This window comes from Myotis daubentonii, chromosome 16 (genome assembly GCF_963259705.1).
Source record: "Myotis daubentonii chromosome 16, mMyoDau2.1, whole genome shotgun sequence".
NCBI lineage: Eukaryota > Metazoa > Chordata > Mammalia > Chiroptera > Vespertilionidae > Myotis > Myotis daubentonii.
Genome location: NC_081855.1, coordinates 22,390,130 through 22,417,964, shown reverse-complemented (window position 1 = coordinate 22,417,964; position 27,835 = coordinate 22,390,130). Strand labels below are relative to the sequence as shown.

At 56.8% G+C, this 27,835-nt stretch overlaps 3 protein-coding genes across 5 annotated transcripts in view; 2 read left to right on the top strand and 1 right to left on the bottom strand.

Annotated features, from left to right (window-relative positions):
* Window positions 1–12,223, bottom strand: part of RTN4RL1 (reticulon 4 receptor like 1) — a 68,142-nt gene extending 55,919 nt beyond the window's left edge. The window contains exon 1 of the mRNA XM_059669126.1: window positions 11,710–12,223. Within this exon, the coding sequence (XP_059525109.1) occupies window positions 11,710–11,722 (13 nt within the window). The 5' untranslated portion in view covers window positions 11,723–12,223. The remainder of the gene's footprint in view (window positions 1–11,709) is intronic.
* Window positions 12,224–16,134: 3,911 nt separating this feature from the next.
* On the top strand, window positions 16,135–26,217 carry DPH1 (diphthamide biosynthesis 1). Of its 3 annotated transcripts, none has more exons than XM_059669122.1 (13): window positions 16,135–16,267; window positions 18,169–18,321; window positions 18,447–18,510; window positions 20,008–20,129; window positions 20,553–20,710; window positions 20,839–20,960; window positions 22,880–22,948; window positions 23,312–23,480; window positions 23,619–23,719; window positions 24,286–24,364; window positions 24,621–24,761; window positions 24,915–25,016; window positions 26,088–26,217. In XM_059669122.1, the coding sequence occupies exons 1-12, from the start codon at window positions 16,207–16,209 to the stop codon at window positions 24,996–24,998; spliced, it is 1,323 nt and encodes a 440-aa protein (XP_059525105.1). In that variant the 5' UTR covers window positions 16,135–16,206; the 3' UTR covers window positions 24,999–25,016; window positions 26,088–26,217. The 3 variants fall into 3 exon arrangements, with proteins under 3 accessions (XP_059525105.1, XP_059525104.1, XP_059525106.1); XM_059669121.1 differs by having other exon boundaries at window positions 24,909–25,016; XM_059669123.1 differs by lacking the exon at window positions 26,088–26,217 and adding an exon at window positions 25,717–25,807 and having other exon boundaries at window positions 23,324–23,480; window positions 24,909–25,016.
* Window positions 25,065–26,613, top strand: OVCA2 (OVCA2 serine hydrolase domain containing). Its single transcript, XM_059669124.1, has 2 exons — window positions 25,065–25,364; window positions 25,717–26,613. Exons 1-2 carry the CDS (start codon window positions 25,190–25,192, stop codon window positions 26,214–26,216), a joined length of 675 nt encoding a protein of 224 aa, XP_059525107.1. The 5' UTR covers window positions 25,065–25,189; the 3' UTR covers window positions 26,217–26,613.
* The last annotated feature ends 1,222 nt before the right edge of the window (window positions 26,614–27,835 follow it).

The following is a 27,835-nucleotide window of genomic DNA, read 5'->3' as shown; positions in this document are numbered from 1 at the left end:
TTGGCTGACAGGATAAAAGGCGGCCAGCTCATCCATGGGCAGATAGCTAATCCACAGGTGGCCATGCTCTATAACAGGTCTGACAGGGGAGAACATCGCTGGCTCAGTTGGGGTCTCTCTTCTGGGAAATAAAGCTGGGAACACCAAGAATGTGGGGCCGTTAGCAGTGGGAGGAGGAGGGGGAGGCCACCCTGAGGAGCAAGCAACACTGGTGACCACATGGGGCCTTGTGGAAAGTCCGGGTGCAGACAGGGGGGCAGAAGCAGGCACAGCTGGGTTGGGTGGACGGAGCGGCCATGCGAGGGACCAGAGAGGCTGCCACTTGCTCGAGTCACTCCCTGTTCTGGAGGTTTCTGGAGTCTAGATCACACATCTCCTTGCAATAACCCCCCATTTTCCAACAAGCTTCCTCTCTGCAATCCGATTAGTCCATTAAGCAGACACACCAGCCCGCGGGGGCAGTGGGCCAGTTACAGGGAGAGAATAACCTCTGCTACTTCACGCAGCCCCAGGGCCACTCGCCACCCCCACGATCTGCTGGTAAACTTTCCCCTTTGGCGGGCACTTTCTCCTGAGTGAGGCCCTGGGAGCCGCCCCAGCCTCGCTCCCTCTGCTCAGAGATTCGGAGATTCGATTTCAACCGCAGGCCTGGGCAACAACCAGGGAGCCCTCCCCGCGAGGGAAGGAAGCAGTTCAAAGTAACAAGTCATTTTCACGGATGGAAGAGAAGACAAAAGAGGCAGAGTCCGCTCACCCCAGGCACCACCTGAGCTCAGCCTCACCTGGCGATTTTATTTCCCGTGTTCGGACCAGCCTCGTTTAAACATTTGAGATCTCTGAAGCCCGGAGTGTCCACCAGAGGTTTTCCTTTGCCATGGAATCAATAGTGCAAATTTTGTTCCAGAAAAATCTGCCAAGAACCATCCTAAACTTTTCTGAGAAATCTATCTCTTTTTCCAACACAGCTCCTGCCCCACTGGACACCCTCGGCGGCCCAGTTGGCCTGTCTTTTTGTGCCTGCTAGCTTCCTCCGGCCCCGGCCACGGCTACGGCCACGAGAAACAGAGCAGGGCTGGGGTGCGAGGCAAGCAGCCCTAGGCCCTAGGTGAGCTCTGTGGCCTCTCTGAGCCTCAGTGTCCTCATCTGTAACTTGGGGCTAATAATACACACCTTTTCTGCTTCTAAGGAGTCGTTGCACAGGGAAAAGATGCCTTTCCGCATCCTCCTCGCTAAAAACAAAACAAAACAAAGGAAAACACACAACTGTTTCTTGCTGGTCCCTGGCACGACGAGTTTTCGTTTTTCCTCTTTCCTTTTTAAGCCCTAAGTAATCATGATTTAATTTCTCGTGCTGTTACAGAACAATTTAAAAATTAGGTTTTCGTAGTAAGTTTCTTGGGTTCCAACTAAATGCACAATCATTCAATCAACATTTCTAACCAACTCATAAAGACATGGCATTCGTTATTGATTCAACCCCATCTACCCAATGTCTACTTCATGTGCTACATTTCAGTCATTTTACTTCGTGCGGGACACTGCTTTACTCCGGCCTTGGTAAGAAAGACAGTGAGCGCTCTCCGATGGCGTCATCGGATGAGTACATAATAAAGGGAAACCAGGGCGAGCCAGGGGAAGCAGCTCTCACTGACCCTGGAGACGGAGCTGCTGAAATTCGCTGGTAGGAGCTCTAGAGCAGCTGCTGAGGGCCTGCCCATGTCCCTGGCTTTTACCATTTCAGCACACACCAGCCTGACTCCCAGCTGCCAGAACCTGCATTTCGTAGCCCGAGGGCTTCCTCTAGCAGCAGAGCGCCTTTGCTCTCCCACACAGCAGGCCGAGAGCGCCTGCAAAGTAATCCCCCCACAGGCACAACGCTCAGCCGGTGACAGGTGGGAGCTGTGTATAAACACCCGCTCCCCTCCCCGCTTTGGGTGAGCTAACATTGAGGTGCAGGCTCTCCACCAGGGGTCCTCAAACTACGGCCCGCGGGCCACAGGCAAATACAAATATTGTATTTGTTCCCGTTTTGTTTTTTTACTTCAAAATAAGATCTGTGCAGTGTGCGTAGGAATTTGTTCATAGTTTTTCTTTTTTAAACTATAGTCCGGCCCTCCAACGGTCTGAGGGACAGTGAACTGGCCCCCTGTTTAAAAAGTTTGAGGAGTCCTGGTCTACACTGTGTCCCAAAGTTCCAGTGGGATAAAGCTCTGGCTGCCCACAGTCCTAATTTGCGCGGAGTGCCCGTTATTGGCTTCTCCCCTTCCCTGTCTCACTTCTCCACTCCCCAGTGGCGTGTCGGAGGATGCCTCCTGGATCAGCGACTGGCCCTCGAATTCTGTCTCAGGCTGTACTTGGGGGAGAAGCTGGGTGATGGTAGAGAGACACGGGGAGCCATGGCGACTCACCATTGGTTGAATCCAACTGGAAGTGGGAGGGCATGGGAGCCCGTTGTTGAAGCTAGAAGGGCCAACCTCCTGACACACACAGCAGGAGAAGGGTGGAGAGCAGGTCTTGGGGGACAAGTCTCCTCATGGAATTTGTCATCCAGTGGGGAAGGCAGATAATATAAAAGTAACTGCAGCCCTAACTGGTTTGGCTCGGTGGATAGACCGTCGGCCTGCGGACTGAAAGGTCCCAGGTCCGATTCCGGTCAAGGACATGTACCTTGGTTGCAGGCACATCCCCAGTAGGGGGTGTACAGGAGGCAGCTGTTCGATGTTTCTCTCTCATCGATGTTTCTAACTCTCTATCCCTCTCCCTTCCTCTCTGTAAAAAATCAATAAAATATATATTTTTTTAAAAAGTAACTGCAGCAAGCCCTGGCTGGTGTGACTCAGTTGATTGAGTTTGTCCCATGCACCCAGAGGTCTCCGGTTTGATTCTTGGTCAGGGCATGTGCCCAGGGCTACGGGCTCAGTCCCCAGTAGGGAGTAGGAGGCAGTGGATTGATGTTTCTCTCTCACATGAATGTTTCTCCCGCCCCCCCTCCCCCCCGCTCTCCCTCTCTCTTCAAAGTCAATTAAAAAATAATAACTACAATAAGTTGGTTGAGTACAATGACGGGGAAGTATAGGGTATTATGGGAACTCCAGGGCCCCTCCCCCAGTCCAGAAGGTGCAGGAAGGGTTCCCCGAGGCAGCCATGTGTAAGCTGAGTCCTGAAGCACAGGACTGAAGGCCAAGCGGCAGCAGAGAGCGTCCTAGGCAGAGTGAGCTGCTTATGCAGATCCCTACAGAGGCGAGAGCATGAGGCAGTCGCATCCAAAGAAGTCCATTAGAGCTGGGCCTCAGAGTTCCAAGTGGGCAGTGGGGAGACGGGAGGGTGGAGCCGCAGGTGGGGCACGCGGGGAGGTCTCAGCCAAGCTGGGAAGTCTGGACTATCCCCCAAAGGAAAGGAATCACTGGACGGGATTGTGCAGCACTGTGGACACCGGCCACAGTGTACAGCCTGGATTGGGGGAAGGCCGGAGTGGAGGCAGGGAGGCTGCTGACTTGGTCTGGGAATTTACCCTAGGCCTGGCCCGGGCTAGGGTAGAGGCAGGAGGGGAGAAGAGGTGAAGGACACTGAAGGAGAACGGCCGCACTTCCCGGTGGGCCCATGGGAGAGGTGAGGGGGGGGCTCGTCCCTGGGTCCAGCCCCTGGGCTGGGGGTACCTGGGAGGATGATGGTACCAGATGCCAGAGATGGGGGGTGGGGAGGGCATGGGGAAGAAGCAGGTTTGTAGTGAGCTCAGGGAACATTGGGGTCCGCTGGAATGATGGCTCTGGACATCAGAAGCAACATCTCAACTGGAGATGGGATGTGGGGGGAGCCAGCAAGTGGGCGCTGCAGCCAGTGTGTACTGAAGCCACCAGAGCTGTGTGTGGAGGAGAGAGGGCCCAGGGTGCACGCAGGGGGGCACCGCATGGGAAGGCTGGCCAAAGGAGGTGGAGCTGGCACAGAGGCTGAGGAGCAGCAGGCACAGAAGTAAGAGGAAGACCCGGGAGCTGCTAGCAGGGAAGCCATGGGGCACCAGTGGCCAAACGCCATCGGAAGGTCAGGTGAGACGAGGAAATGTCTGGTAAGGTCAACGGTGAGCCAGAGCGGTGACAGTGGAGAGATGGAGGAGACAGCCGGGAGCCCGGCCGAGGAGTCAGAGGGAGGGGAGGCCCAGGAGACTCCAAGCAGAGGCAGTGTCTGCAGAGAGCTCAATGGTCACAAGTTGTCCAGAGGAGAGGAGAAAGCCACCTGCCCCACTGCAGGGGGAGCGCCAACTCAGGCCCTGGGGACAGTGCAGTGTCTTCTTCGGCAGCTCACAACACGCCTCACACCTCACCTCGTGGCCTTCCCGGGTGCACTGACTTGCTAAGAGGGACTGTCAGGGAGGCTGCTGGGAGAGCAGGAAGCCAGAGGAGGCCGCCCCTGCCCCAGTCCGCACTGATCTGTCTCGGATTCTGGCTCTGACCCTGGATAACATTTGAAGAAACTGCTGACAAACATTTGGAACACCATTAATCCTGTCATATTGCAGATGGGGAAACTGAGGCCCAGAGAGGCGGAAACATGCCCAGGGCCTAGTGAGTCGGCCACAAAGATGGGGCCTAACACAGCCCCAAGACTCCAGCTTTGGGTTCTGTCCACAATCCAGAGTCCCCAGGAAGGAAAGAGCCGTGGCCAGGCCGAAGCCCGGGCCGCACAGGGCCGCTGCTGGAGGCACAGCCTGGCGGCCAGTGAAGACAGAGACAGGCAGGAGAGCAAACAGCGCACTGCATGAGGCCTGCAGCACGTGCGGACGAGAGAGGCGGCCGGGGGGTGCCGGCTGCCCCAGGCACAGGAGCAGAGCTGCCTCCCCCAGCGTCGGGCCTGCCCAGGCCGCCCCACACCGCTACCCAATGACCTCCCAGGTCCTGCCTCCCCCAAGGGAGCTGGCTTAGCCGCGTGGCCCACTACACCGCAGGCGCCTTCCTTCTCCCAGCCTGCTCCGACAAGCCCATGAATAGAACATTAAAGGCAAAACCTTCTCAAAGAAAAGGCAGCTCCCTGGTAGGAGTCGCCCCACTAAATGTCAAATGCAGAGCAAGGCTTCCTGCCTTGTGTGTTTCTCACTAATGGAGGACCTTAGCCTCCATACCCCCACCATCCAGTCGCCCTATAAATAAATCATCGTAGGAAGAATGCCAATTTTCCCCCCAGGGCCGCATGAATCTCTCTATGTAAAGGCCCCTTCACTATGTGCCGGCTCGGGTGCCCAGAGAAAGAGAGATGGCAAACTCTGCCAGGACACTTTTAGAGGCAGAAGCAAACTTTCACACCACCTCAGCAGGCTGAGAGCTGAGAGCCCAGCCGTGCTGCCTCTGCCCTCTGGAATCAGCCCAGGAAGCTGCCAACAGGCCCCACCTCCCGGGCCCGCTGTGGTCGGTCTTCCAGCAGATACGCAATGAGTCATGTCCACCCACCCCTGCATGGACGAGCCACACACCCGCTCAACAAGTTTTGTTCACATGTGTCACACACAGCGCTGGCCTGCCCACTCCTGGGAACCCCACTGAGTGGCTCACCAGCTCATCCATGGCACCGTGCCATGCTGGGCCCAGGGTGTGAGTGCCAACGTGGGCTTCAGGGCCAGCAGGCCAGGAGCGTGCACTCGGGTGCTCCACTCTGCCACAGCAGATGTCTGGCACGCACACTTCCCCGAGCCTGTTGTGAGCTCACCAGGCGTATTTCTCTCTCTCTCTCTCTCTCTCTCTCTCTCACACACACACACACACACACACACACACACACACACACTGTGCTGTGCCAATCCGCTTGCTGTGCCAGCACTGAATCAGATAGCAGGGGCTGTTTGCAGTTTCGGATCCCAACTTGGCTGGCTGATTAGCACCCACCATTATCTGTTTGCTCAGACACCCCACCTTGCTGCGGTGCAGGCGGCAGAAGTCCTCTCTGGAGTACAGCTCTGAGTTCTGCAGTTACCATGATAGGCCAGGGCTGCCCGCGGGGAAGCCCCCAGGAGGGAGCAGCACTGCAGAGGAGGAAGAGGGGCAGGTACAGGTGGGGGCCCAATAGCATCCAGCCTGCCAACTGCCATCTGCCTGGGCCGGCCTGTTTTGGGGCGGTTGCTCTCCAGACAACCACCAACCAGTCTGGGATGTGGCCATCAGCAAGTCCACAGGTCAGGCTGCAATGGGAAGCGAGGGAGAGCAACGAATGGGGAGGGCCAGCCCGCAGATAAACCACAGCCAGACCTTTCTCAAGGGCATGAAAGCAGACAGACTGGTGCTGGCCCACTGTCCCACCTCTGTCTGTAATGAAGAAACAGGAGCAGGAGACAGCAGGTGATGGGCGTGTCTGCCCAGACATAAAGGGGAGCAGAGCAGAAGAGACACGTGAGACAGCGGCTCAGAGTCCCAGAAGTGCCAGGTCCCGGCCAAAGGCACTCCTGGAGGGAAACCAGGAGGGGAGTGCATGGCACTACCAGGGAGCTCTGCAACAAGACACGAGTGATTCAGCAGTGCCCAGCACCCGCAAAACAAATGCCACATAAATCACGGCAGACGGGCATGTGAGGCGGCGGAGCTCAGAGGCTGAGAGAGGGAGGAGAGAGTGTGTAGCAGACAGACCTGGGATTGCATTCTGAGTCAACGAGGAGTGACCAGGGCGAGGGACTTCATTTGTCTGTGCCTCGGTTTCCTTACCTCTGCAGCAGGGACAGACTGATCCTGAAGGGTGACTGTGGAGATGACATGAGATAAGGCGTAGCGTACAGCTAACTCGGCCCATTAGTAATTATAAGCAGCTGTTGTCAGCATGTGGCCAGGGACTGGCACACGCGGATCCAAGGCAGGTTGGGAAGAAGAGTCCAGTCCCTGCTGCCCCTGTGTTCAGGGAGCATCCACACCTCCTCCCAGCAGCTCGGCCAGGCATGCCGAGTCCCGAGGTGGCTTTGCCTCACTCTAGTGATGGGCACCCAGTCAGCTGGGCTTCCTCTCCGTAGTCAACGACATGGCATCTAAGGAGGTCCCTGCTCCTGGGCCCCCTAGCCAGCCCCAAGGAGCCCTCACCCTGAGGTCCCCACCCTCTCACTCTCTTCTACCCAGGGTGGTCTGGCCAGTGCACCCCGAAGAAAGGGCTGCTTCCGGCACTCGGCGAGGAGGTCCTGCCTTCTGCTGTCCCTGGAGGCTCTGTTCCTGTTTCACCAGCTATTTTGCTTCCTCGGCCATCTGTTCCCTCCCTGTCATCTCCTCTCTGCTTTAACCTTAACCACTACTTTGCTGCAGATGGTACCCAACAGATCCGTTCTTGACATCCTTCATGATGCCTGCCCCCTCCTTCTCATCTCCCGCAAGTGAACTTCTGCTCTGTCCTTTTTCAGGCCCTGACTCCAAAGCTTGGAGTTGGATTCACCCCACGAGCCTCCCTCCTCGGATCCATCTGCTGTCAATCTGCTACAGGTCTGAGGGCAAACCTACCCCTCCCCTTGCCTTTTCCTGTTCCTAACGAGTCTTTCTCTTTTCAAACTCGGCCAAGAACCTCTGCTGGCATCAAGTCTGCTGTCTGCTCCAGATACCTACCTGGTCCCCATACACAGAGCCATTTAACGCCCCCAGAGGGCTTCCGGTTGGCCGCCTGAGACGGAGACCAGAAACCCTGGGATTCATCCATTCCTGTAGTGGAGGGGCCAGTGGACCCAGGCTGGGAGTTTCGGTCCGGAACAGTTTCTCTGTAGAAAATGGACCTGTGGACTGCAGTGAGGTGTTGGCATGGCAGGAACCGAACCGAAACACGTCTTCTACATGGTCTGAGCTCACAGATGGAACGCTGCCGCTGCCTTCCTGGTCTTTATTCTGGCCACCAGTAAGAAAACGCATGCATGGACTTTAGTTAGCAACTCACTCTGCCTCTTCTTCCTCTTGAGATATCCTAGTGCTCCCCCCAAATTCCTCCTCCTGGCTTCTCTTTTCTGGCATAAGGACCAGGAGCTTGGAGGAAAGAAGGATCCCAGAAGCTCCCAATTAAAGAAGCTGTTTTGGTGGCAATGGTTTCACAAGGCTGCTTTCCTTGAGTGGGACAGAACGGGTCTGGGAAGAGTGAAATTCCACTTCTGCACCTGGATTTGGGCTAAGAAGCCTCATATCTCAACCCTCTCTAGCAGGACTCTTTAAGGCCCCTCTCCAGGTCCTCTGCACAGAAGGAAGTGTGTCTTGGCTGTCCATGGGACACTCCCCTCTTCCCCTCTCCACTGGGACTAAAGTGGCCCCAGAGATGGAGCCTGTTCACACCTGGCCACATGGAGATTCTCTGATCTTCTAGGGAACCTCGGATTCAAACCAACCAAGCATCTGACAACCCCATGGTCCCGCGCTCCCTGTGCCTTCCCTTCTCTCCACAAAGGAGACCCAAGCTGGCCACCAGGCCAGCCCATCTGGCTATGGAAACCAAAGGACACAATGCATCTCACTGGGTTGCAGGACTTCATCTAGTGCTTGCTGAATTATTCAGGGGTAGCATTAACTTATAAATGAGTGTGTTTGACTGATTTTGTGGTTGATGTACAGATAAATTCTAATGAAAGACAGCTACAAGATTTTAAATTATTAATTCGACTGCCACTTAACAAAGCCTATTTGGCACTCTATTTCCTTGCTTAACAAGACAAAAAACTTTAAGATTCTGGATTAGCCCAGAGGCTGTTGATTTGCATGCTGTTTTTATAGCTCTAAAAATGAAAACCATAGATTCTGACCTTAAGCAGGCCGCTTCTGGCTCAGCAACATCCCCAGCAGGCTGCCCCTCCTTCCCGGATGGTGCTGGGCGGCTCGGGGCCTCGCTTGCCCTGCCTGCCTCTCGTCTCTGACCGGAGGTTTACTTTTTATACCCCTGGTTCTACAGGGCAGGCCAGGATATGGAAAAGCTGGCAGGGCAGTTGCCGACGTCTTCAGCTACCAGCCCTGTCAGCAGCAGGATCCACTGAGCTCAGGGCTGTTCCGGTTCACCGAGGTAGGGCTGTGCTCAGTAGAAGCCTTCATTAGGAGATAGATGCAATGTCCTGCCAGCGGACAGCAGCCTGCTTGCTCTAATAGGACAACCAGAAATCAGAGATGACCCTCATGGTCCAATAACTACTCTCACCTTCCTCCTTCTCTGAGACTTTGGACCACTGAGCCGCCCAACTCCACAAGGCACTCCACTGTCAAGACCATGAGCCCTACCCTTTGCAGAAAGGTAAGGGTTTTTTCTCCTCTCCTCTCTCCCCAGGACCTGGGGAAGGCTACTTTTTTTTTTTCTCTCATCTTTCAAACCCTTTTCCAAATCATAACTGAAATATGAAACTCCTCAGGGGCAGGACCCCATGCAGGGCTCTGCATCAGATAGACAGAGACACTGCAACCCATCCTATAACGTTTTTGATTGGAGCCTTTAGAACAATTTCGAGAAGCAGGAACTTCAATGGCCACCTCCCTTGACATTCGCCTCAGGCACACCTTTGGCTGTGGGCACATACCTAGAGTCCACACCGAGAATCTGAGTGTCCTGCAAGTGTGTAAAACACACAAGTCCTAGGGATCAGATCTGGGGCAGAGGGAGAAAATTGCCCAGGAAGAAAACAGAAGCCCTTTGCCCCACACAACGTCCAAGCAGCAGGCTCCAGGCCATGCAGCCGTCTCCTCTCCTCTATTTCCCTCAGGCCAATCCAGGGGGAAACCTCTTTTTGGTAGAAGATCTGCCATCAACCACGCTGTACAGGGAGGGGGGAAATAGGCCTATCTAGAAACACACGTGATTGCCAAGCCTCCAGGGCCACCTCTTGAGCAGGTAAGAGCCTCCCCCAGGAATGGCCCCCAGAATGCACTGGGCTCATCCCACTCGGGGCCTCTGGCTAGCAAAGATGGGAGAGAAAGGCTTCTGGGGGCTGCTCAAGCCTCCCCGAGCACCTAAACCATCTAAACGAGTGTGTGGGCTGCTTCATGGCTAATTTCTAACTGCAAAGTGCCAAAAGACAAAAGGCCAAAGGGAAAATGAGATGTCAAGTCCTCCCTACTGCCTCCATCACACACCTGCAGTCAAACATGGAGGCCTTTTAAAACTGGCCTGGGAAGCCTTCCCCACTGGGGCAAGTTTGCACGCTCTGGGCCCAAGCGTCGCAGGTTTGGGCCTGTGCTCAGCTCTGTAAAAAGCACCCTCTCTGTGCAGACACTCTGGTTGCTGAAGGGATTTTTAGTCCCTTTCTGCAGGGACAAGGAACTGGGGTGCATCGGGGAAGGGTTTTCTCACCAGCCAGGGAGACTGTCCCCACACCACAGTGAAAGGCAGTCCCCATCGCCTCGGCACTGCACCGACCCACGTGGAGGGCACAAGTCACACACAAGTTTGTATTGACACGACAGGGTAACCCGGGATCCTGGGTCAGCCTGAGCAAGTGGGGACCGTCGCACAGCCTTTATCGCTCCCAGGGAAGGCGTGGTTTCTTCACCCACCGGTCCAACCTGCTTATGGGGTCCCTTCCATCACCCCTACATCTGTTTCTCCCCGCCCACCTGGGGGCTTCGCTTCCCGGTTCTCGGCCACCTCCCCCTGCCCGTTTTCTCCTTCTCCATCCTACTGTGAGGTCAGAATCCTGTGCTTACGACACCTCGGCCTGTTGCCATGGAAACAAGGGCGGATTAAGGCTGGAGCGCGGAGCGCAGGGATCAGGCCCCTCCGTTACCTGAGCTCTCGCTTCAGCCGGTTCCCGCAGGGCCCGCACTGTCCGCCGCAGGCGCCGAAGCTCGTCCGCAACCCGGCCAAGCCAGGGACGGACAGGGGAGTGGGGGCGGCGGGGCGCGGAGCCCACCCGGACTTGCGAGGGGAGAGAAGCAGAGGCAGAGGTCGGGGCTGTGGGTGGTGGGGCCCACGGACTCACGGCGTGGTCACCTGCCCTCCCTGGGCCCCGGGGACCGCTCCCCGCGCGGCAGCCACGTGGGGGCGCGGCGGAACTTCCCCAGCACTGGCGCCAACTTTGCAACGCTCGGCCACGAGCCGGGCTGCCGGGGAGGGTCGTGGTGAGGTGGTCACTGGGCCAGACCTCAAGTTGAGCCTGGCACAGGCAGCGCACGCAGCCGGCACGGCCTCCGCTTTCGCATCCCTCCGCTCTAGGGGTAGGGAAAGTTTGAGGAACCAGACATTAGGCGCTAGCCATCCCCCTCGACCGCTGGGTGCCCGGACCCCGTCCCTGGAGACCAAGGCTGGGTTGCAGGGAAGGTGCCCGCGTCCGGGCCCCACCTGGGAAGCGAGGGCGCGCAGTGAGTGCCCGGGCCGCGCGGTGACTGACGGAAGGCTGCACTGGGGCGGGTTGGACCGGCCCCACATAGCGACAGAAGCCCGCGACGTGTGCCTGCGCTGGGGACGGAGCCTGCAAGTGCAAAACTTTGTAATAGCAAAGCAGAGGTCCCAGGAGGCCAGCTTCCCTTCCATCATGGGCAGCTCACTGTGGTCTCGAAATGACCTCGTCGAGCCTGATCCCTAGGCCTGGTAGCTTGATCCATGGGGCAAACCCCGTGTCTCCCAAGGGGCCACGGAACCCGGCTGCGCTCCAGCAACAACCCCTCCGCGGGTGCGCACCCGCAAAGCCCACCAGCTCGCCTGGGGCTGCTCCCGGGCCGGAGCCCCGGCTCCGGGCAGCACCCAGGATCGCGGCTCTGCCCCGTGCGCATCCAACTCCAACTTGCCCCTGCGGCTCCAACTCACCTTTGCGAAGCATGTTGGCCGCGGGGCCGCCACTCTGAGGTCGGCCTAGACGCGCTCCCTCCGGGGTCTGGATTCAAATCCTTGGGCGCTGGCTGCAGCTAATCCGAGCGCGTCGAGGCGGCGGCAAGCCGGGGATCCGCTTGTGCCCGGCGGCGCGGCCCCGCAGGGGCATGGTGAGCCCGAGCCCCGCGCAAAGGGCACCGGCGCCCACCAGCAACCGTGGCGCTGCCCAGCAGCCCCGCGCGCTCGCTAAGCCCCCCGAGCCGCTTGCTCTGCGAATCCGGCGGCCTGCTTCTGCAGCCCAGAGCACTTTGCAGGCGGTTTTGAGGGGGGACGCCGCCCCCCGCCCGCGGCCCCCTCCTTTCCGCCCCCTCGGGCCGCCGCCGCCGCCGCCGCCGCCGCTGCTGCACAAGGGCGCTCGCACGCAACGCGGAGCTCCGGGGAAAGCGCCCGGCGCGCGTTTGCAGGACCGAGCGAGCGGCGGAGCGGGGCGCCTCCCTTCCTCCCCCCGGCTTCCCCCACCTTTCCTCCTCCCACCCTCCTTCCCTCCCTCGCTAGCTCCCTCCCCCTCGCTCCGATCCCCGCCCCCGCTCACGGAGCGCCTCCCATACAAAATTTATGAAAGTGCTCTCAGCTCGCGGTGCCGAGCGCCGTCCTATTCCCAGGGCAGCGGCGCTCAGGCGCGCGGCGCCGCCTCCCAAGGTGTTTTCACTGAGCCCGCCCCGGGGGACGACCCTCCACCCCAGTGCGTCCAGGTACCTGTCCCAGCCCCCGGGCCGGTCGTCTGACCACTCAAAAAGCCCCTCCCCGTCCCCGTGGGCTCCCCAAAGCTCGTACCCGCAGCCCAACCCCCCGTCCGTTCGCCCTTCGCGGATGGAGGTCACCCAGCCAGGCAGCTGGAAGCGTGCGCTCAGCCGACCAGCTGGGACGAGACGACCGCCGCCCAGAGCCCGCGGTCACAAGTCCGCATCCCTGCCCATCTCCTCTGGGGTCGGCTCCGCTTCCTCCTAGGAGGCTCGACGGCTCCTCCCAGCCCGGGACAGCTCCGACAGACCCTGCCGCCTCGCATCCTGCGTCCCAGGACACTATTCTTTTTGGGAAGAGGTGTGGCGTGCCCCCAGGCGGGTCTAGACCCCGTAGCAAGCATTCTAGGAGGCCCAGTTGCAAACCCAGAGGGAGGGAAGAACCAACGTGGGGCTCCAGTGAGCTTCCCCCGCCTAGGGGGGCCTCTGATTTCCCTCCGTCACAGACCCGCCGGGGCTTTGTAGAAAATGGAGGCGGCGCCGCCTAGAAAGTAGGTCCCGCAGGGGCAGATTGGGCTGAGCGTTCAGACTAGGCAAGATCCTGGGTGGAGGCCGGCACCCCCTACTGGCCTGGGATAAGAGGGGTGCTGGCAGAGGAAAAAGTGGGCTAAGTCACGCATTCACTACATATTCACTGGGGGGCTACCATGTGTAAGGCACTACTATTCTTGGGACTCCAGCCAATGCAAAAGATTAGGCCCCTGCCTTTGTGGAGTTTACAGCCTAACAGGGACCTAAGCGGGAAGTCTCCATGAGCCGGTGCTTGGGAGGAAAATGGTGGTGTTCTGGAGCTGAAATGAGGGGCCAGGGAAAGCTCTCTGCGCAACTGACACCTAAGGAGAGATACAATTAAAGTGAGAGGATGAGTTGTGTGATTTGTTGGAGAAAAACCTGGCACTGTAGGAAGACCAAGAAGGCCAGTATCATTCATTCACCCATGCATGCATTCGATGCACTGAAGCTAGGGTGTGAGCGAGCGATATAGGCTTGGCTTTCCAGAAGCTGAGGGAAGGAAGACCCACAATCCGTTTTCCGAATGTTACAAGAGGAGATACATAGGGTGGGAGAGGTCTCTGCCGGCTCTGTAGGGACGGGAAGGACCATCAAGAAGACTTCACAGAAGAGGTGCCATTTGGGTTCGATCTTGAGGGCTGTGTCCCACAGGCTGAGAAGGAGAAAGGCCATTCTAGGAAGGAGAGAATTGCAGCTGTGAGAATAAGGTGAGACAGCAGGCTTGTTGGGAAGATTGGTCCATCTTGAGGTGAGGACTGAAGGCATTGATGTGCCCAGCTCATCAAGGCAGCTTTCTCCTAGCCTTGACCAGCTGCAGGGCTGGGCTGCTCCGGCTCCCTGCCTGAGCCCTGCCATTTTGACACGAAAGACAAACTCAATGACACAACTTGCAGAGGCCCTCCGCATGTAAACTGAGGCCCAGGGAGGTTGAACAACTTGCTCAGCATCATACAGCAGATCAGGGCCAAACTGTCAGCCTGAAGCAGGGTGTGCTACTCCTCCACCCACCTCCCCAAGCCGCCTCCCCATGAACCTTTGCCCCACAAACTCCAGCCTCTCAAGCAAAGTTGGCTGGAACTGGGCGTGAGTGTGAGAAGCAGAGTTATTTCAGCCTCAGCAGGGCTGAGTGCGGCTTTGGAGTCCAGCCAGGGGTGGGGGTGACTGTAGGCGGGTGTTGTGGTTAATGTGGGGGTGCACTGCGCCCGCCTTCTTGTCAGGCAGTAATTACTCAGACTGCTGAGTAACTCGGGCAGGGAGACCCCCCACAGACAGATGGAGGTGTTCTTGGACTAAGTTGAATGGCAGCCCCCAATGTTTTGCACTGCAGGGTCTTGGGGGACATGCTCACATCTGTCCTTGGTGTCTAGTTGGCCTGGACATCACCTGGTTTCTTTTCGGGGGCTGGGGCAGCTCATTCAGCACAGAGGCTGCAGTGCCATGTTATAAGACAATGGGGACCTTCCATTATCAAGCACCTCTACCTCTGCCGCCCCCACCTCTACCTCAGAAAAAGCCCCAGCAGGGTGCCGCTAGGGAGAAGCCACTGCTCTGCGGAAGCCAATCTTTTTCCCTCCTGGAACTTAAAGCTGAATCCAGAACCAGAGCTGCCCACAGGCTGGACCTTCGTGTTGTAAAGGGGGAGAAGCTGGACTGAGGGGATCCCTAGAATTGATATCCTGCGCCCTGGGGATCCAGAGAAACTGAGGGAGACGGGAAGTTCAGGCTGGACTCTCATCAAGGTGAGAGGTGTGTTCTTGGAGCCATGTTGCCCCACATCCCTGTTCAAAGTGGTGACTGTCGGAAGAGCATGAGTCGGTGTTCGGAGGGGCAGAACACTGACCCCTTTTGGCCCTCCTCTTGGCTGCTCACGGCCAGCCCGCCCAGCCATCCCTCCTCTCTGGGCAGCCTCCCAGGCAGGGCCAGTCCCCGTCTGCTTGTTTTTCACTTCTCTCTGCACCTTAATTAGGAGTTTCCAAGCTGGGAGGGCCTCCAGGGGAGCCTGAGGCCACAGAGCTGTCTTAAAGGGCCAGCTGTGCTCACATCACCACTGCAGAGAGGGGAAGATGGTGCCAGAAGGCTGGGTGGGCACATGGCTCTGGGGAACCATTGCTCTATGGGGCAGACCTTGCTGAAGGCCAGTCTTGAAGGTACTTTGCTCTTTCAAAGGTCCACGCTGTCTCACTGGCTGCTCTGCCTTCCCTTTGGGATCCCAGGAGCTCAGCCACGAGCAGGAGAATCCACCATAAGCCTAAGGGGCAGCCTGGGCAGGGAAAACGTGGGCCAGGATCCAGGATCTGCGTCCTCGGACTGCCCCATCCCCACCGGAAGCACCTCAGGCTCAGGACCTTCTCCTGGTAGCACTTCTTCACCTGAGACCCCTCCACACTGTGGGTTCTAAAGGTGAGAAGGTCCCTAGCTGGTTTGGCTCAGTGGCTAGAGCGTCAGCCTGTGGACTAAAGGGTCTTGGGTTCTATTCTGGTCAAGGGCTCGTGCCCTGGGTTTCGGGCTTCATCCCCAGTGTGGGGCATGCAGGAGGCAGCCAATCAATGATTCTCTCTCATAATTGATGTTTCTATCTCCCTCTTCCTCTCCTTTCCTCTCTGAAAAAAAAAAAAAAAAAAAAAAATATATATATATATATATATATATATATATATATATATATATATATATATATATATATATATAGATGAGAATGGCAACCCACCCCGGCGCTCTGGAAATGGGCATCAAGACTCAATTTGGAGCTGGGCACAGAGTTCTGTCCTGTGGGGCAGCGGGGTCCTCCGAGGTAGGGAATGTGGACCCACCTACACCGTCCACTGCCGTTACCGGGGGGGTGGAGCAGAAGGAAGACCTGGTGGTGTCCCCGTTCACAGAATCGGCCCGCAGAAGTCGGGCAGGGAGTGGACAGATAGGGGAGGGAGCCCTGCCCTGGGAGTGCCAGGTTAGGGTCCGCGGGGAGAGCGCAGCGCTGCGGCCCGGGGCCACTAGGGGCTCCCGCGAGCCCCGACCTTGCGGGCAGAGCCGGGCCCACAGCGGCCCCGCCCCTTCCTTCTCCTCCAGGGCCCCGCCCAGCCAGGCCCCGCCCCTCGCCGCCGCTCGGCGAGCGATCGCCCCGCCTGCGCGCTCCGCGTTCCTCTAGTGCTGCCTTTTCGGTCCCCACGTGGGCGGGCCGGCGATGGCGGCGCTGGTGGCCTCCGAGGCGGCGGGCCCGGGCGGCCGGAGCGGCCTCGGCAGAGGTGGGTGCTTATGACGCTGCGGCCTCTGGACCTCGCGTCCCCGGGTAGGACTCCCCAAGTCAGAGACGGGACCAGCCCCCTTTCTTCGCCAGACCTGGGAGGCCCGCCGTCACTCGCTCTGGGCCGCTGTCACCGGAGCCCAGGGGTGCTCGTGTGGCCTTCGGGCGCGATCGTGAGCAGCCCCTCCCGGGAGCGTGTGGTCCTGAAGCCAGAAGCTGCCCTCCGCGTGGCCGGCAGGCAGGGGCGTGAAGAAGGAAGACTCACGGGAAAAACGGACCTGGCTGGGAGGGGGGAGCCCGGCGCCTTGCAGCGGGCCTTCCCCGGGGGTCGCAGGGAACGCTTGCAGGGAAGGGGCTCGTGGTTTCACCCACCAGGCACTTACTGAGCGCCCACTGAATACCAGGCCTGTGCAAGGTGCAGGGGCTAGACGCGGGGACCTCGATCTTCCCGTGAATACTGACGTAAACGTGCTAAAGGGGGCGGCGGCTGCTGGTCCTTGGGACAAATTGAGCTGCTAAGAGTACCAGCTTCTGCACCTCAACAACCACAAGGGAGGGACTCGGGCCCAGGAGCACGGGGCTGGTTGCTCCAAGGCCTTTGACACGACTGAACAAAACCCTAGTGGTGACATTCACATCTGGCCTCGGCGCCCCGATGGGCCATGCGAGTTCCCCACTTCACCACCACCCCACCCTCCAGGCCTGGGAGAATCCGGCCTATCAGAGCAAAGGCCCTAACAGAAGTTCCGGCACAGATAGTACAGGCTCGGCCAGTGTTCACTGATTTACGTAACTGCTCGCCTTATTACGTTCCCGAACTGTCTGGCTCCTAAACTGAATTGTGGGGACGAGGATGCGGATTAAGGGCTTCAGCTTTGGTAAGGGGCGGCAGTGTTTTCTCCTTTAATCAGGGGGTTTAGTTATTTGTATGCCTACATTTGCCCCCACTAGACTACTGTCCCCTAAAGATCGAGGCCACTTTTCTGCCCTTAAACCTATTTGCCCACAGTCCTGACTAGAGTATGTTGTTTCCATTCTTCGTGGGGTGGAACAGTGGGACCAGGGAACTTGCTAAGTCAGTTAAACGTATGGTGTTTATTTCCCTTTTAAATGAGGAGAAGGAAGAGTGCAGGAATTAACCAGTGTAGACGTAATGAGTGTACTCAAGTAAGGAAGGCAATCTTTTTAAAAAATATATATTTTTATTGATTTCAGAGAGGATAAGAGAGGGAGAGAGAGATAGAAACATCAATGATGAGAGAGAATCATTGACTGCCTCCTCCACACCCCATACTGGGGATCAAGCTGGCAACCTGGGTGTGGGCCCTGACCCGAACCGAACTGTGACCTCCTGGTTCACAGGTTGACGCTCAACCACTGGGCCACGCTGGCTGGGCAGGAAGGCAGTCTTTTACATTAGAGTTTATAACAGTTGTGCTGGTTCTAGATCTCTTATCTAGGACCTCAGAACTTCAAGGTGTTCTCAGGTTGGGGGAGGGGGCACATTTTCCCAGAATTCTTGGGCTGCCATGGCTCCTGGGTTTTCCTCAGGGCTGTTCTCTATCAAGGAGCAGCTGTATGGACTTTTTCTTTCCATTTGTCCCTCAGTTTAGTCCCCCGGTGTCACCTCTGCTCGCCTGAGGTAAAGGGTGAACTGTACCCCATTCATGGCTCAAGTCTTTGATTCCCAATAATCTCACAACATGGGAATGAATTGTGCAGGTTTCCTCCTGGCTGGAGTTTGCTTTCCAGCACCTGCAGGATGAACTCAGTGGGGAAGATGGCTGGGCGAGCCCCAAGGGGTCTGGGATCTGGGACTGAAACTTCGGTGGAGCTAACAGCTTAGCTGAGTCTGGCTGTGGGATTGGCCAGGTACTGACGCAGGCCCTACATTAATCCTAGGTCGAGTCCCTCGGGGCCGCTTGGCCAATCAGATACCCCCTGAGATCCTGAACAACCCCCAGCTGCAGGCAGCTATTCAAGTCCTGCCTTCCAACTATAACTTTGAGATCCCCAAGACCATCTGGAGGGTCCAGCAGGCCCAGGCCAAGAAGGGTAAGCTGCCAGGCTTTGAGCTGGGGTGGGGGTGGAGCGGTTGCCTGGCCCAGTTAGGGGCATTGTCCCCATTCCAGCCTCTACCTACCCATCCTCTGCTCTCATGTGTCTGCTTTGTCTTGCAGTGGCCCTGCAAATGCCGGAAGGCCTTCTCCTCTTCGCCTGTACCATTGTCGATATCTTGGAAAGGTGAGGTTTGGGGTACAGGAGAGGGAGCTGAGCCAAGACCCCATGGCCATTACAGCTTTGCCTGTTGACATGATTCTTTCCTTCTGGACCTCTGCCTGACAGCCATGCACATACAAAGGGAAAAATTAAGACAGAGCAGTTGGTGGGGCCTGAGGAGAAACCTAAGAATCCTCAAAGCTGACCCTGGAACGGGCTGAGTCGACGGCTCCGGGTCTGGCCAAGGGGAACCTTTATGTCTGGCACATCTTGGGGAATAGGGCAAGGAGGGGCTTAGTGGGGAGAAGTGCCTTAGAGATGGTGTTCATTTCCTCTACTCCTTTCCTCTAAGTTTCTTCAATACAATGAGCCATCCTTGGGCGGACAGGGTGAGTGCTCAGCCATCTGGAACCCACACAGGAACAGGGAGGGAGAATGGAGAAAGGGGAGGTCATCTCGTGATGGGAACCTCCCACTTCCCTGCTGCTGCCCTCCCCCCACCCTGCTCCTAATCCCGCCGCCACAAACTCCCTTCCCTACTCCCATCCTCTTGCCCCATAGGGATGCTCTCTGGGGCTTGGGCCAATTTGCATACATTTTAATCTATAAAAAATTAAGTGCTCAGGCTGACTCAGATGCCTGGGCTGCATTCTAAGGAGCTGAATAATCTGCTTTTGTGCACAACTGATTTGGGGATGGGGATGGGGATGGGGATGGGGAGGGAGGAGGGGAGGGGCTGCCTGGCAGCAGTTCAGCTTTCCCCACCACGCCCCCAGGAGAGAAATGGAGTGACCTTAGTCACTGCGCCAGAATGCATGCCCCAGGGATGGGTCTCTCAGGGAGGAGCTGGTCCTCTTCTCATTCCTGTAGTGAATTCAGGGGGGTGAAGGGTCTTCCCACCCACCCCCGACCCACAGTGATTCAGGCCTGGCAGCAGATCTGGCAATGTGCTGGCCAGAGCCCACTCTTCCTGACACATGGGGCGTGTGGGCAGTGCCATGTGCTATGGGGGAGCTATGCATGGGTCCCCCCATCCTGAGCACAGAGGGCCCTGATTAAGGGTGAGGATTAGCAGGGGGTCTGGGCATCAGGGAGGCTGTGTGTGCCCACATATGCATGCCCACGCACCCCACAGTGCCAAGACTTGGGGGCAGGTGCCTTTGCATATGTGTACATGCTCACTGCTCTGGGTGGGATGCGTCAGGAGGTCTGTGTTTGCTTGACCCTGTGCATGCCAGTCTGAGATTTGAGGGTCCCTCTTGCAGTCTGAGCCCGAGCAGAGGCATCAAGGTGCTACAGAGACCATCCCCATACAGCTATAGTTCCAGGAGCTGCTGCCAGGGCTGGAGGAGGTGGCAGCTGGGCCCCTCCTACTCTTTGTTGGCAGAAGGGGCAGCTGCCTACCCAAGGAGCTGGGTGAGGTGGAGAGGGAGGCGCTGGGCCCTGAGATCCTTGCACAGGGTTAGATCTCTCTGCCACCTCGCTCCTTGGACCACTGTCCACTGTTGTCCATCCCCACAGGTTCACAGAGGCCGAAGTGATGGTGATGGGTGATGTGACCTACGGGGCTTGCTGTGTGGATGACTTTACTGCAAGGGCCCTGGGAGCTGACTTCCTGGTGCACTATGGCCACAGCTGCCTGGGTATGGCAGACCGGGACACCTGGACCCTGGCAGGGCTGGTAGGGAGGCAGGATTGCATGTTGATTTCCATCACAGCGCCTGGTCCTGCTTGCAGGCATGAGGTCCCTCCTGGTTTCTGGGATGGCCTCAGCCTTCCTGCTCTGCAGGTGGATCTTTCCTTTGGATTTGGTTGCCTTGGAAACCATGCTGCTGTCCCAGATACGTGTGTTTGAAAGGCTGTTGGTATAGCAGGCTGCCCCCTTACCCCCGCCTCCCCCCGCCCCAAGTGACCAAGAAGGAGCCTCTAACAGACCTGTGACGCCCCCCTCCCCCACCACTTCCTTCTATCCCCAGCTTGAAGCCACTGGCTTCTCAGAGACGTTGGCCTGGGCCAGGCCTTCTGCCTTCCAAACCACAGTCTCCTGCACTCTTCCCTCCTCCCAGTTCCCATGGACACCTCTGCCCAAGACTTACGGGTGTTGTATGTCTTTGTGGACATCCGGATAGACACTACCCACCTACTGGACTCCATCCGCCTCACCTTTCCCCCAGCCAGTGCCCTGGCCCTGGTTAGCACCATACAGTTTGTGTCAACCTTGCAGGTAAGTGGACAGACAGCAGCTAGTCTCTAAGCTATTCTTAGGTCCCCGTGCCAGGTGCCGAGGCTGGTCCTCTGGCCCCGGCTCTCCCTCCCCATCCACTTGCTTTCCTTCTCTTGTTTTCCCTACAGGCAGTTGCCCAGGAGCTGAAAGCTGAGTATCGCATGAGTGTCCCACAGTGTAAGCCCCTGTCCCCTGGGGAGATTCTGGGCTGCACATCACCCTACCTGCCCAAAGAGGTGGAGGCTGTTATGTAAGTGAAAAATGGGGGTGTCAATTTTACAGACATAAGAAATGTACCCTGGGAGTCTAAAACTCCTTAACTATTTGCTCAAGGTCACCTGCAAGATGGGGTCCAACTAGGGTTTCAGATTTTCTGCCTCCCTCACCAGCGCCCTTGTCCACTGTCCAGAAGGCTATGCTCAGGGTGGGGCAGGAATCAGAGGGCCTGATGGGGGGTGAGGGTGGGCTGGAAATGGTGGGACTATAATTGGAGAAGATGGATGGGTATACCCAGGCTGTAGCCCCATTAATTTAGCATCCGGACAGCTAACAAGTAGGAGCGGCGTGTCTCCTGCTGCCTAATTATTTTAGGTAATGGAAATGCTTAATGTTGTGTGAATGCAGCCAGCCTCAGAGCTGACAGCTCCTGGCTGGGACTGGGAGGGGAGCCCCGCTCCTAGCTAATGGCAGGAAAGGAGGCAGGGGCACCCCCCTGACTTAGCCCACCTTTGGGGCTGCAGATTCTGCTTCCACGGGTCTTGCTGTGCTCACACAGACACCCCTGCCCGCTGCCAGCCCAGGCCTGGCAGCCCTGCTTCCCAAGCGGCATTTCCCTTGTGCCTGTGCCTGCATAACTGAGCTCACAGATACCTACGTTTGGGGCCTTTGACGTGTGTGTTGGAGGGAGGGAAACCCGGAGTGCTGGCCATTCCTCAAATTCGGCGTGCCCTCCCAGAGAAGGACATGCCCTCCCAGGGCATGCTGGGGACAGCCTCCTGATTGTTAGGCCTAGAGTTGAGCCCTAGATATACTGCTCCGTAGATGTGTGACTTGGGCAAGTTCCTTTTTTTTTCTTTAATCTTCACCTGAGAATATTTTTCCATTGATTTTTTTTAGAGAGAGTGGAAGAGAGGGAAAGACAGAGAGAAATATCGATATGAGAGAAACATTGATTGGTTGCTCCTGCACGCGCCCTGACTAGGGCCCGGGCCTAGGAGGAGCCTGCAACCCAGGTATGTGCCCTTGCCTGGAATCGAACCTGGGACCCTTAGGTCCACAGGCTGAAGTTCTTCTATCCACTGAGCCAAACCAGCTAGGGCTTTTAAGTATGTTTTTATTGATTTGAGAGAGAGAGGAAGGAAGGGGGGGGGGGGGGAGAAAAACATTGGTTGGCTGCCTCCTGCACACCTCCTACTGGGGATTGAGCCCACAACCTGGGCATGTGCCCTGACTAGAAATCGAACCAACTGGCAACCTTTTGGTGCATGGGACAACCAACTGAGCCACACTGACCAGGGGTGGGCAAGTTTCTTACCATCCCTGAACCTCAGTTGTATCTTGTAAAATGGGAACAGTATAGGTAGCTTAGAGGATTATTTGATAGGTCTGAGTGAAGTCATCCATGCCAGGTGCTTAGCCCAGGCCCAGTGCACAGCAGGCATGAGTCCAATAAACAGTATCTATTGTCACAACTCAGGAGCTGGACCCAGGAGCTAGTTAGGGCAGAGAGTAGCCAGTGTGTACCCGGAACCTCATTTACAGCTTAGATGACACCCTGAACATCACTCCCTTGTCTGTATTGAGCGAGGGAGAATCTGTCCCCCGCCCCTGCCCCCCGCCCAAGTGAGGATCTCTGCAGCCTGGAGCAGCCTTACCTGGCCTCAGCTGTGCCTTTACCCCCAGAAGGTTGGGGGCATTCTTAGCTTCTGCATCATATAACTAGAGGGGCTTGACGGTCATCCAGTTCAAGCTCCTTTTTTACAAGTAAGAAAACCAAAACCTCAGGAGGTGAAATGACTTGTTCCAGTTCACATACAGCCAGGCCGCACAGCCAGGGGGCACAGACAGCCAAGAACACAGCCCTCTGTACCCCAAGCCAGTGCCTGCTGCTTCTGTTGCCCCACCACACTTACCACCACCCGCTCTTGACCCCCCCCCTCCCCCCCACAGATATCTTGGAGATGGCCGCTTCCATCTGGAGTCTGTCATGATTGCCAACCCCGATGTCCCTGCTTACCGGTATGGGCTGAGCTGGACCAACCAATTGGGGAGAGGGTGGGATTCTCTGCCACTAAGCCCCTCAATCAGCCAAATCCTCATTCTCTGGCCCTTTAGCAGCCACCGGCCCTAAAGATATGAGGTACTTGGGTCCTGAACCTAATATCAAACCTAGTGTTGCTGCTGCACAGTACCTACCCGTCCCCTGGGATTCACATGGGTATCCTAAAACCCCTCCCACTCCTGCCTGCCCCGCTGTGGGACTGGTCTTCCCAATGACAATCCATGCTCTTGCCTCTGTTCCTAATTACCTGCATGGAGCCTGAAGGTTCAGGAGACCAAGGGGCTGAGTCCCACACGTGGCTGTCATTGTGACCCTGACAGCTTCTTTTCCAGATATGATCCATACAGCAAAGTCCTATCCAGAGAGCACTATGACCATCAGCGAATGCAGACTAACCGCCAAGAAGCCATAGCCACTGCCCGCTCAGCTAAATCCTGGGGCCTTATCCTGGGCACCTTGGGCCGTCAGGGCAGCCCCAAGATTCTGGAGGTCAGAGGGCTTGGGATGGCCTCTGGGGAAGGGATTGACTGGGACACCATCAGGCAGTGGGAAAAATCAGTAGGCCAAAGAATTTAGCCTTGGCAGCTTGATCATGATGACTCCAGCTCTGCCTTCCTCTACCACCAGCACCTGGAATCCAGGCTGCAAGCCCTGGGACTTCCCTTCGTGAGGCTGCTGCTCTCCGAGATCTTCCCCAGCAAGCTCAGTCTGCTTCCGCAGGTGGACGTGTAAGTTTCTCCTCCTTATCTAGCTATGACTGGCTAGCGAAGTTTAGAATCTGGGTCCTGCCTAGCACATACGGAGGGCTGGAGTCAATAGGAATTGCTTCCATGATCATGAAATTCTAATGTTTACAGAGCACTCATCCAGCAGGGGCTGCCCTCTAGAGCAGCCATCGTCAACCGGTGGCCCGTGAGGTCCGAAAGATTGGTGACCACTGCTCTAGACCACACATATTTTGTCTGTCTTGGGGCTGACAAGCAACTGCACCGTCACAGTGGTTCTGTATGAGATGACATTGGCATCTGCATTGTACCAGGCACTAAATTTGATTCTGGGAATACTGTCACAAAGGAGTTGCCCAGGCCCTGCCCTCAGAAAGCGTGTAGTCAGGGAAGGAAACCGAAGACAAGCAACACTACAGTGTTATTCTAAACAGCAGTACGTTACCGTCTTCACTTTAGAATTCATACTAAGCATTCACTGGGTGTGTTGGGGACACAGTCCTGTTCTTCACATGCTGCCCAGGAGAGGGGGAAGACCTCCCTCGGTCTGATCTGACTTCCCTTCCCAGGTGGGTACAGGTGGCATGCCCACGCCTCTCCATTGACTGGGGCACAGCCTTCCCCAAGCCGCTGCTGACACCGTATGAGGTAACACCAACATTTGAGGGAGTGGACTTTGCACCTGGTTCTGTGAAGGGAGGGATCTGAAGTGCAGTGGGGCAGGCGGGCAGTTACAGCTGAGCCACTTCCTAGCTGAGTGGCCTTGGGCAAGTCTCTCAACCTCTTTGCGCCTGACATTCCCTCTGTGTTACATTGGTAACAGGATCTCTAGGCCACTGTGAGGATTAGCTGATCCTGTGCAGAAAAGTGTTGGAAATGTTTTTGTCCGGTTTTCCTCCTCTAGGCGGCGGTGGCCCTGCGGGACATTTCCTGGCAGCAGCCCTACCCCATGGACTTCTATGCTGGCAGCTCCTTGGGGCCGTGGACGGTGAACCACGGACGAGACCGGTCCTCCCAGGCACCCCGCGGGCCTGCGCTGGGGAAGGTAGGCAGCGACTCCCAAGGAGGGAGGAGTGGTCGCTCCCTAGCAACGCGTGCCGAGGCCGCCGCCGTGCGGCCGCTACGGGAAATGCATGCGAGCGGGATGGACGACGTCGCAGAAGTGGGACCCTGACCAAAGTGTGCAACTCAGACGCAGGAGGGATCCGCGCGCCTTTCTCCAGCGGTGACTTGCGAGGGTTGCAGCTGCAGAGACGAGGAAGAGGTGCCACTCGCTCCGTGAGACGCTCCTGAGTCTCAGGTATCCGCCCTGCGCTGGCCGCGCCCCACCCCTCCGCCTGGTCTTGGGAACGCTCGCTTGCTCGGAGGCCCGCCTTCAGGGTGTTGCCGGCCTTCTGGCTCCGCCCCTCGCGTAATTCAACTTCCGCTCGGGGAGAGGTCGCTTCCGTCTCCTCTGGCGCACTGCCCCGCACTATGGCCGCGCCGCGGCCTCTGCGCGTGTTGTGCTTGGCGGGTTTCCGGCAGAGCGAGCGGGGCTTCCGCGAGAAGACGGGAGCGCTGAGGAAGGCGCTGCGGGGCCGCGCCGAGCTAGTGTGCCTCAGCGGCCCGCACCCGGTTGTGGACACAGCGGGCGCCGGGCCGGAGTCCGGTGAGAGGAGTCCTGCCCCGGAAATGCGTTCCGAGGCTTCTCTATTTTGCCTCGAGTCCCCTCTATCTTGCCTCGTCTCTAAAACACTTTTCAGCGCACCCCCACTCTGTCCTCATGCATTCCTCCCACCCTCCCACTTCATTCTACCCATACCTTTCATTTCTTTCATCCCAGCCTCCCATGTTTACACTTTGATTTGTTCCGCCCGCCCTTCCCTCTTCCAGACACTCTATTCCCAACCTCAGACTTGCTTCTCTCCCTGTCATTCCCAAACCCCCCCCCTCTCTCATGCCTTTCCTCCTGCATCCCCCTTGCCCTAACCCCACCCCACCCCTCCCCCGTATCTCTGTAGGGTCCTGCCCTCCGGAGGAGCAGCCTCGAGGCTGGTGGTTTTCGGAACAGGGGGCAGACGTTTTCTCCGCGCTGGAAGAGCCCGCAGTGTGCAGAGGTCTGGAAGCAGCCCTGGGGACGGTGGCACAGGCACTGAACCAGCTGGGACCTTTTGATGGGCTCCTTGGTTTCAGCCAGGGGGCAGCGCTAGCAGCCCTTGTGTGTGCCCTTGGCCAAGCAGGCGATCCCCGTTTCCCCTTGCCAAGGTTTATCATCTTGGTATCTGGTTTCTGTCCTCGGGGCCTTGGCCTCCAGGAATCCGTCCTGCAGGGTCCCTTGTCGCTGCCTTCACTCCATGTTTTTGGGGACACTGACCGTGTCATCCCCTCTCAGGAGAGTATGCAACTGGCTAGCCGATTCACTGGACCCATCACTCTCACCCACTCTGGTGGCCACTTCATTCCAGCAGCTGCATCACAGCGCCAGGCCTACCTCAAGTTCTTGGACCAGTTTGCAGAGTGAGAGATCAACACGTGCCCGGGTCCCTGTATCCTCCTCCTCACCCCAGTGGGGACACTGACTTTGGGGCAGCCTCTGTGATCCCTGCTCTCCCCTTGTCCCTACCCTGGGACCCCCACTGCTATTTGTGCTCCTCACCATCACCAAGTAAGACAAATACCAGTTCTTGCTCCCCGGTGTGGCTCAGTGGTTGAGCTTTGACCTATGCACCAGGAGATCACAGTTCCATTCCCAGTCTGGGGACATGCCTGGGTTGCAAGCTCAGTCCCAGGGTCGGGGAGAGGGGGAGGTGGGGGAGAAGCTGTTGATCAATGATTCTCAGTCATCATTGATGTTTCTATCTCTACCTCTCCCTTCCTCTCTGAAATCAATAAAAATATATATTTTTTAAAGAGACAAATATCAGTTCTTAAAACTCAGATTCCATAAGCCCAGCTCTGTATTCAAAGAAAATGGGGAGCAGGCAGCCTTAGTGGACGTTGACCTTGGCATGATGCTCAAACATGGAAAAGGCTAGTGGAGCCCTGAATGAGTGGAGGGTGACATGGGAAAAGTAGGGGCTGGTACCACTGTCTTCCACACAAAGTGGTGATTTGATTTTGAGCATCTTTTTCCTGATACAGAAAACAAAACCAAACCATTTTATAACAAATCTCCACGATCGCAGCGCCTCCAGGGCAGCACCAAGGAAGGCGGTGTTTCCAGTTAGCCCCTGGGAGAAGCTCTTGCGTGTGTGGGCACAGACACATTTTTGCTGGAAGTCTTAAGTCCCAAGCTGAAGGAAAGGAGGTCTGAGCTGAATCGGGGAGAATTTATATCAGAAGTTCTGGGAAGAGAGGACCTGACAAGGCTCTGCCCGGACCATCCTGAGTTGAGGCTTCCTCCATCCTGGTCCCTGAGAGTTGTGTGCTGGCCTTTTGTTGAACCCTGGCTTCTTGTGTTCTCTGCTGTCTCCATAACTTCCTTAGCTCCTCTGAGCTATGAGTTCAAAGGGTGGGATGGTGAGAAACCTTGGATTGAGGCCAAAGACAGCACAGAAGAAACCCCTTTCTGAACATGCCCCTATTTGCCATTTCTGAGATTGATGCTACACTGTAGTGATCACAGCCAAGCCTAAGCAGCCCATCTGGTTTGCAGTTGTTTCTCGCCACTCTAAAGTCCGCCCACTGTAGCCATTTCCCCCACTTCCTGCGCTCCCCCGCGGCCCTCACTGCTCTCTGACTTCAGTTCTATCTGCAGGCTCAACAACTTGTTGCTTTTCTAGAAGATCATAACGGAACCTATCTATCCCTCTAGCATGGTTGCCCCCCAGGGACTTAAATAATGGACCAGAAATACTCCAGTCCATCCTAAGACAACTAGACTAATAGTTCTTAAGTTACCAAAAATTCTGAGTTCGGCACTATAGCTAGCAGCTGTCCAAGATATTTTTCTTTTTAAGAAGTGGAGTTACCTGCCTGGACAGACCCAGTTTACTGGTTTAGGACCTTTGCTGCCGGAAGTGGGTGTGGGGAGAAAGTTCTTAGCTCAGTCTACCTCTGCCTTGCTCATGGTTTTTAAAGGGGTCTTTTCCTTAGCAGAAGGTGAAGACTGAAATGGACTGAATTACTCTCCTACAGGCC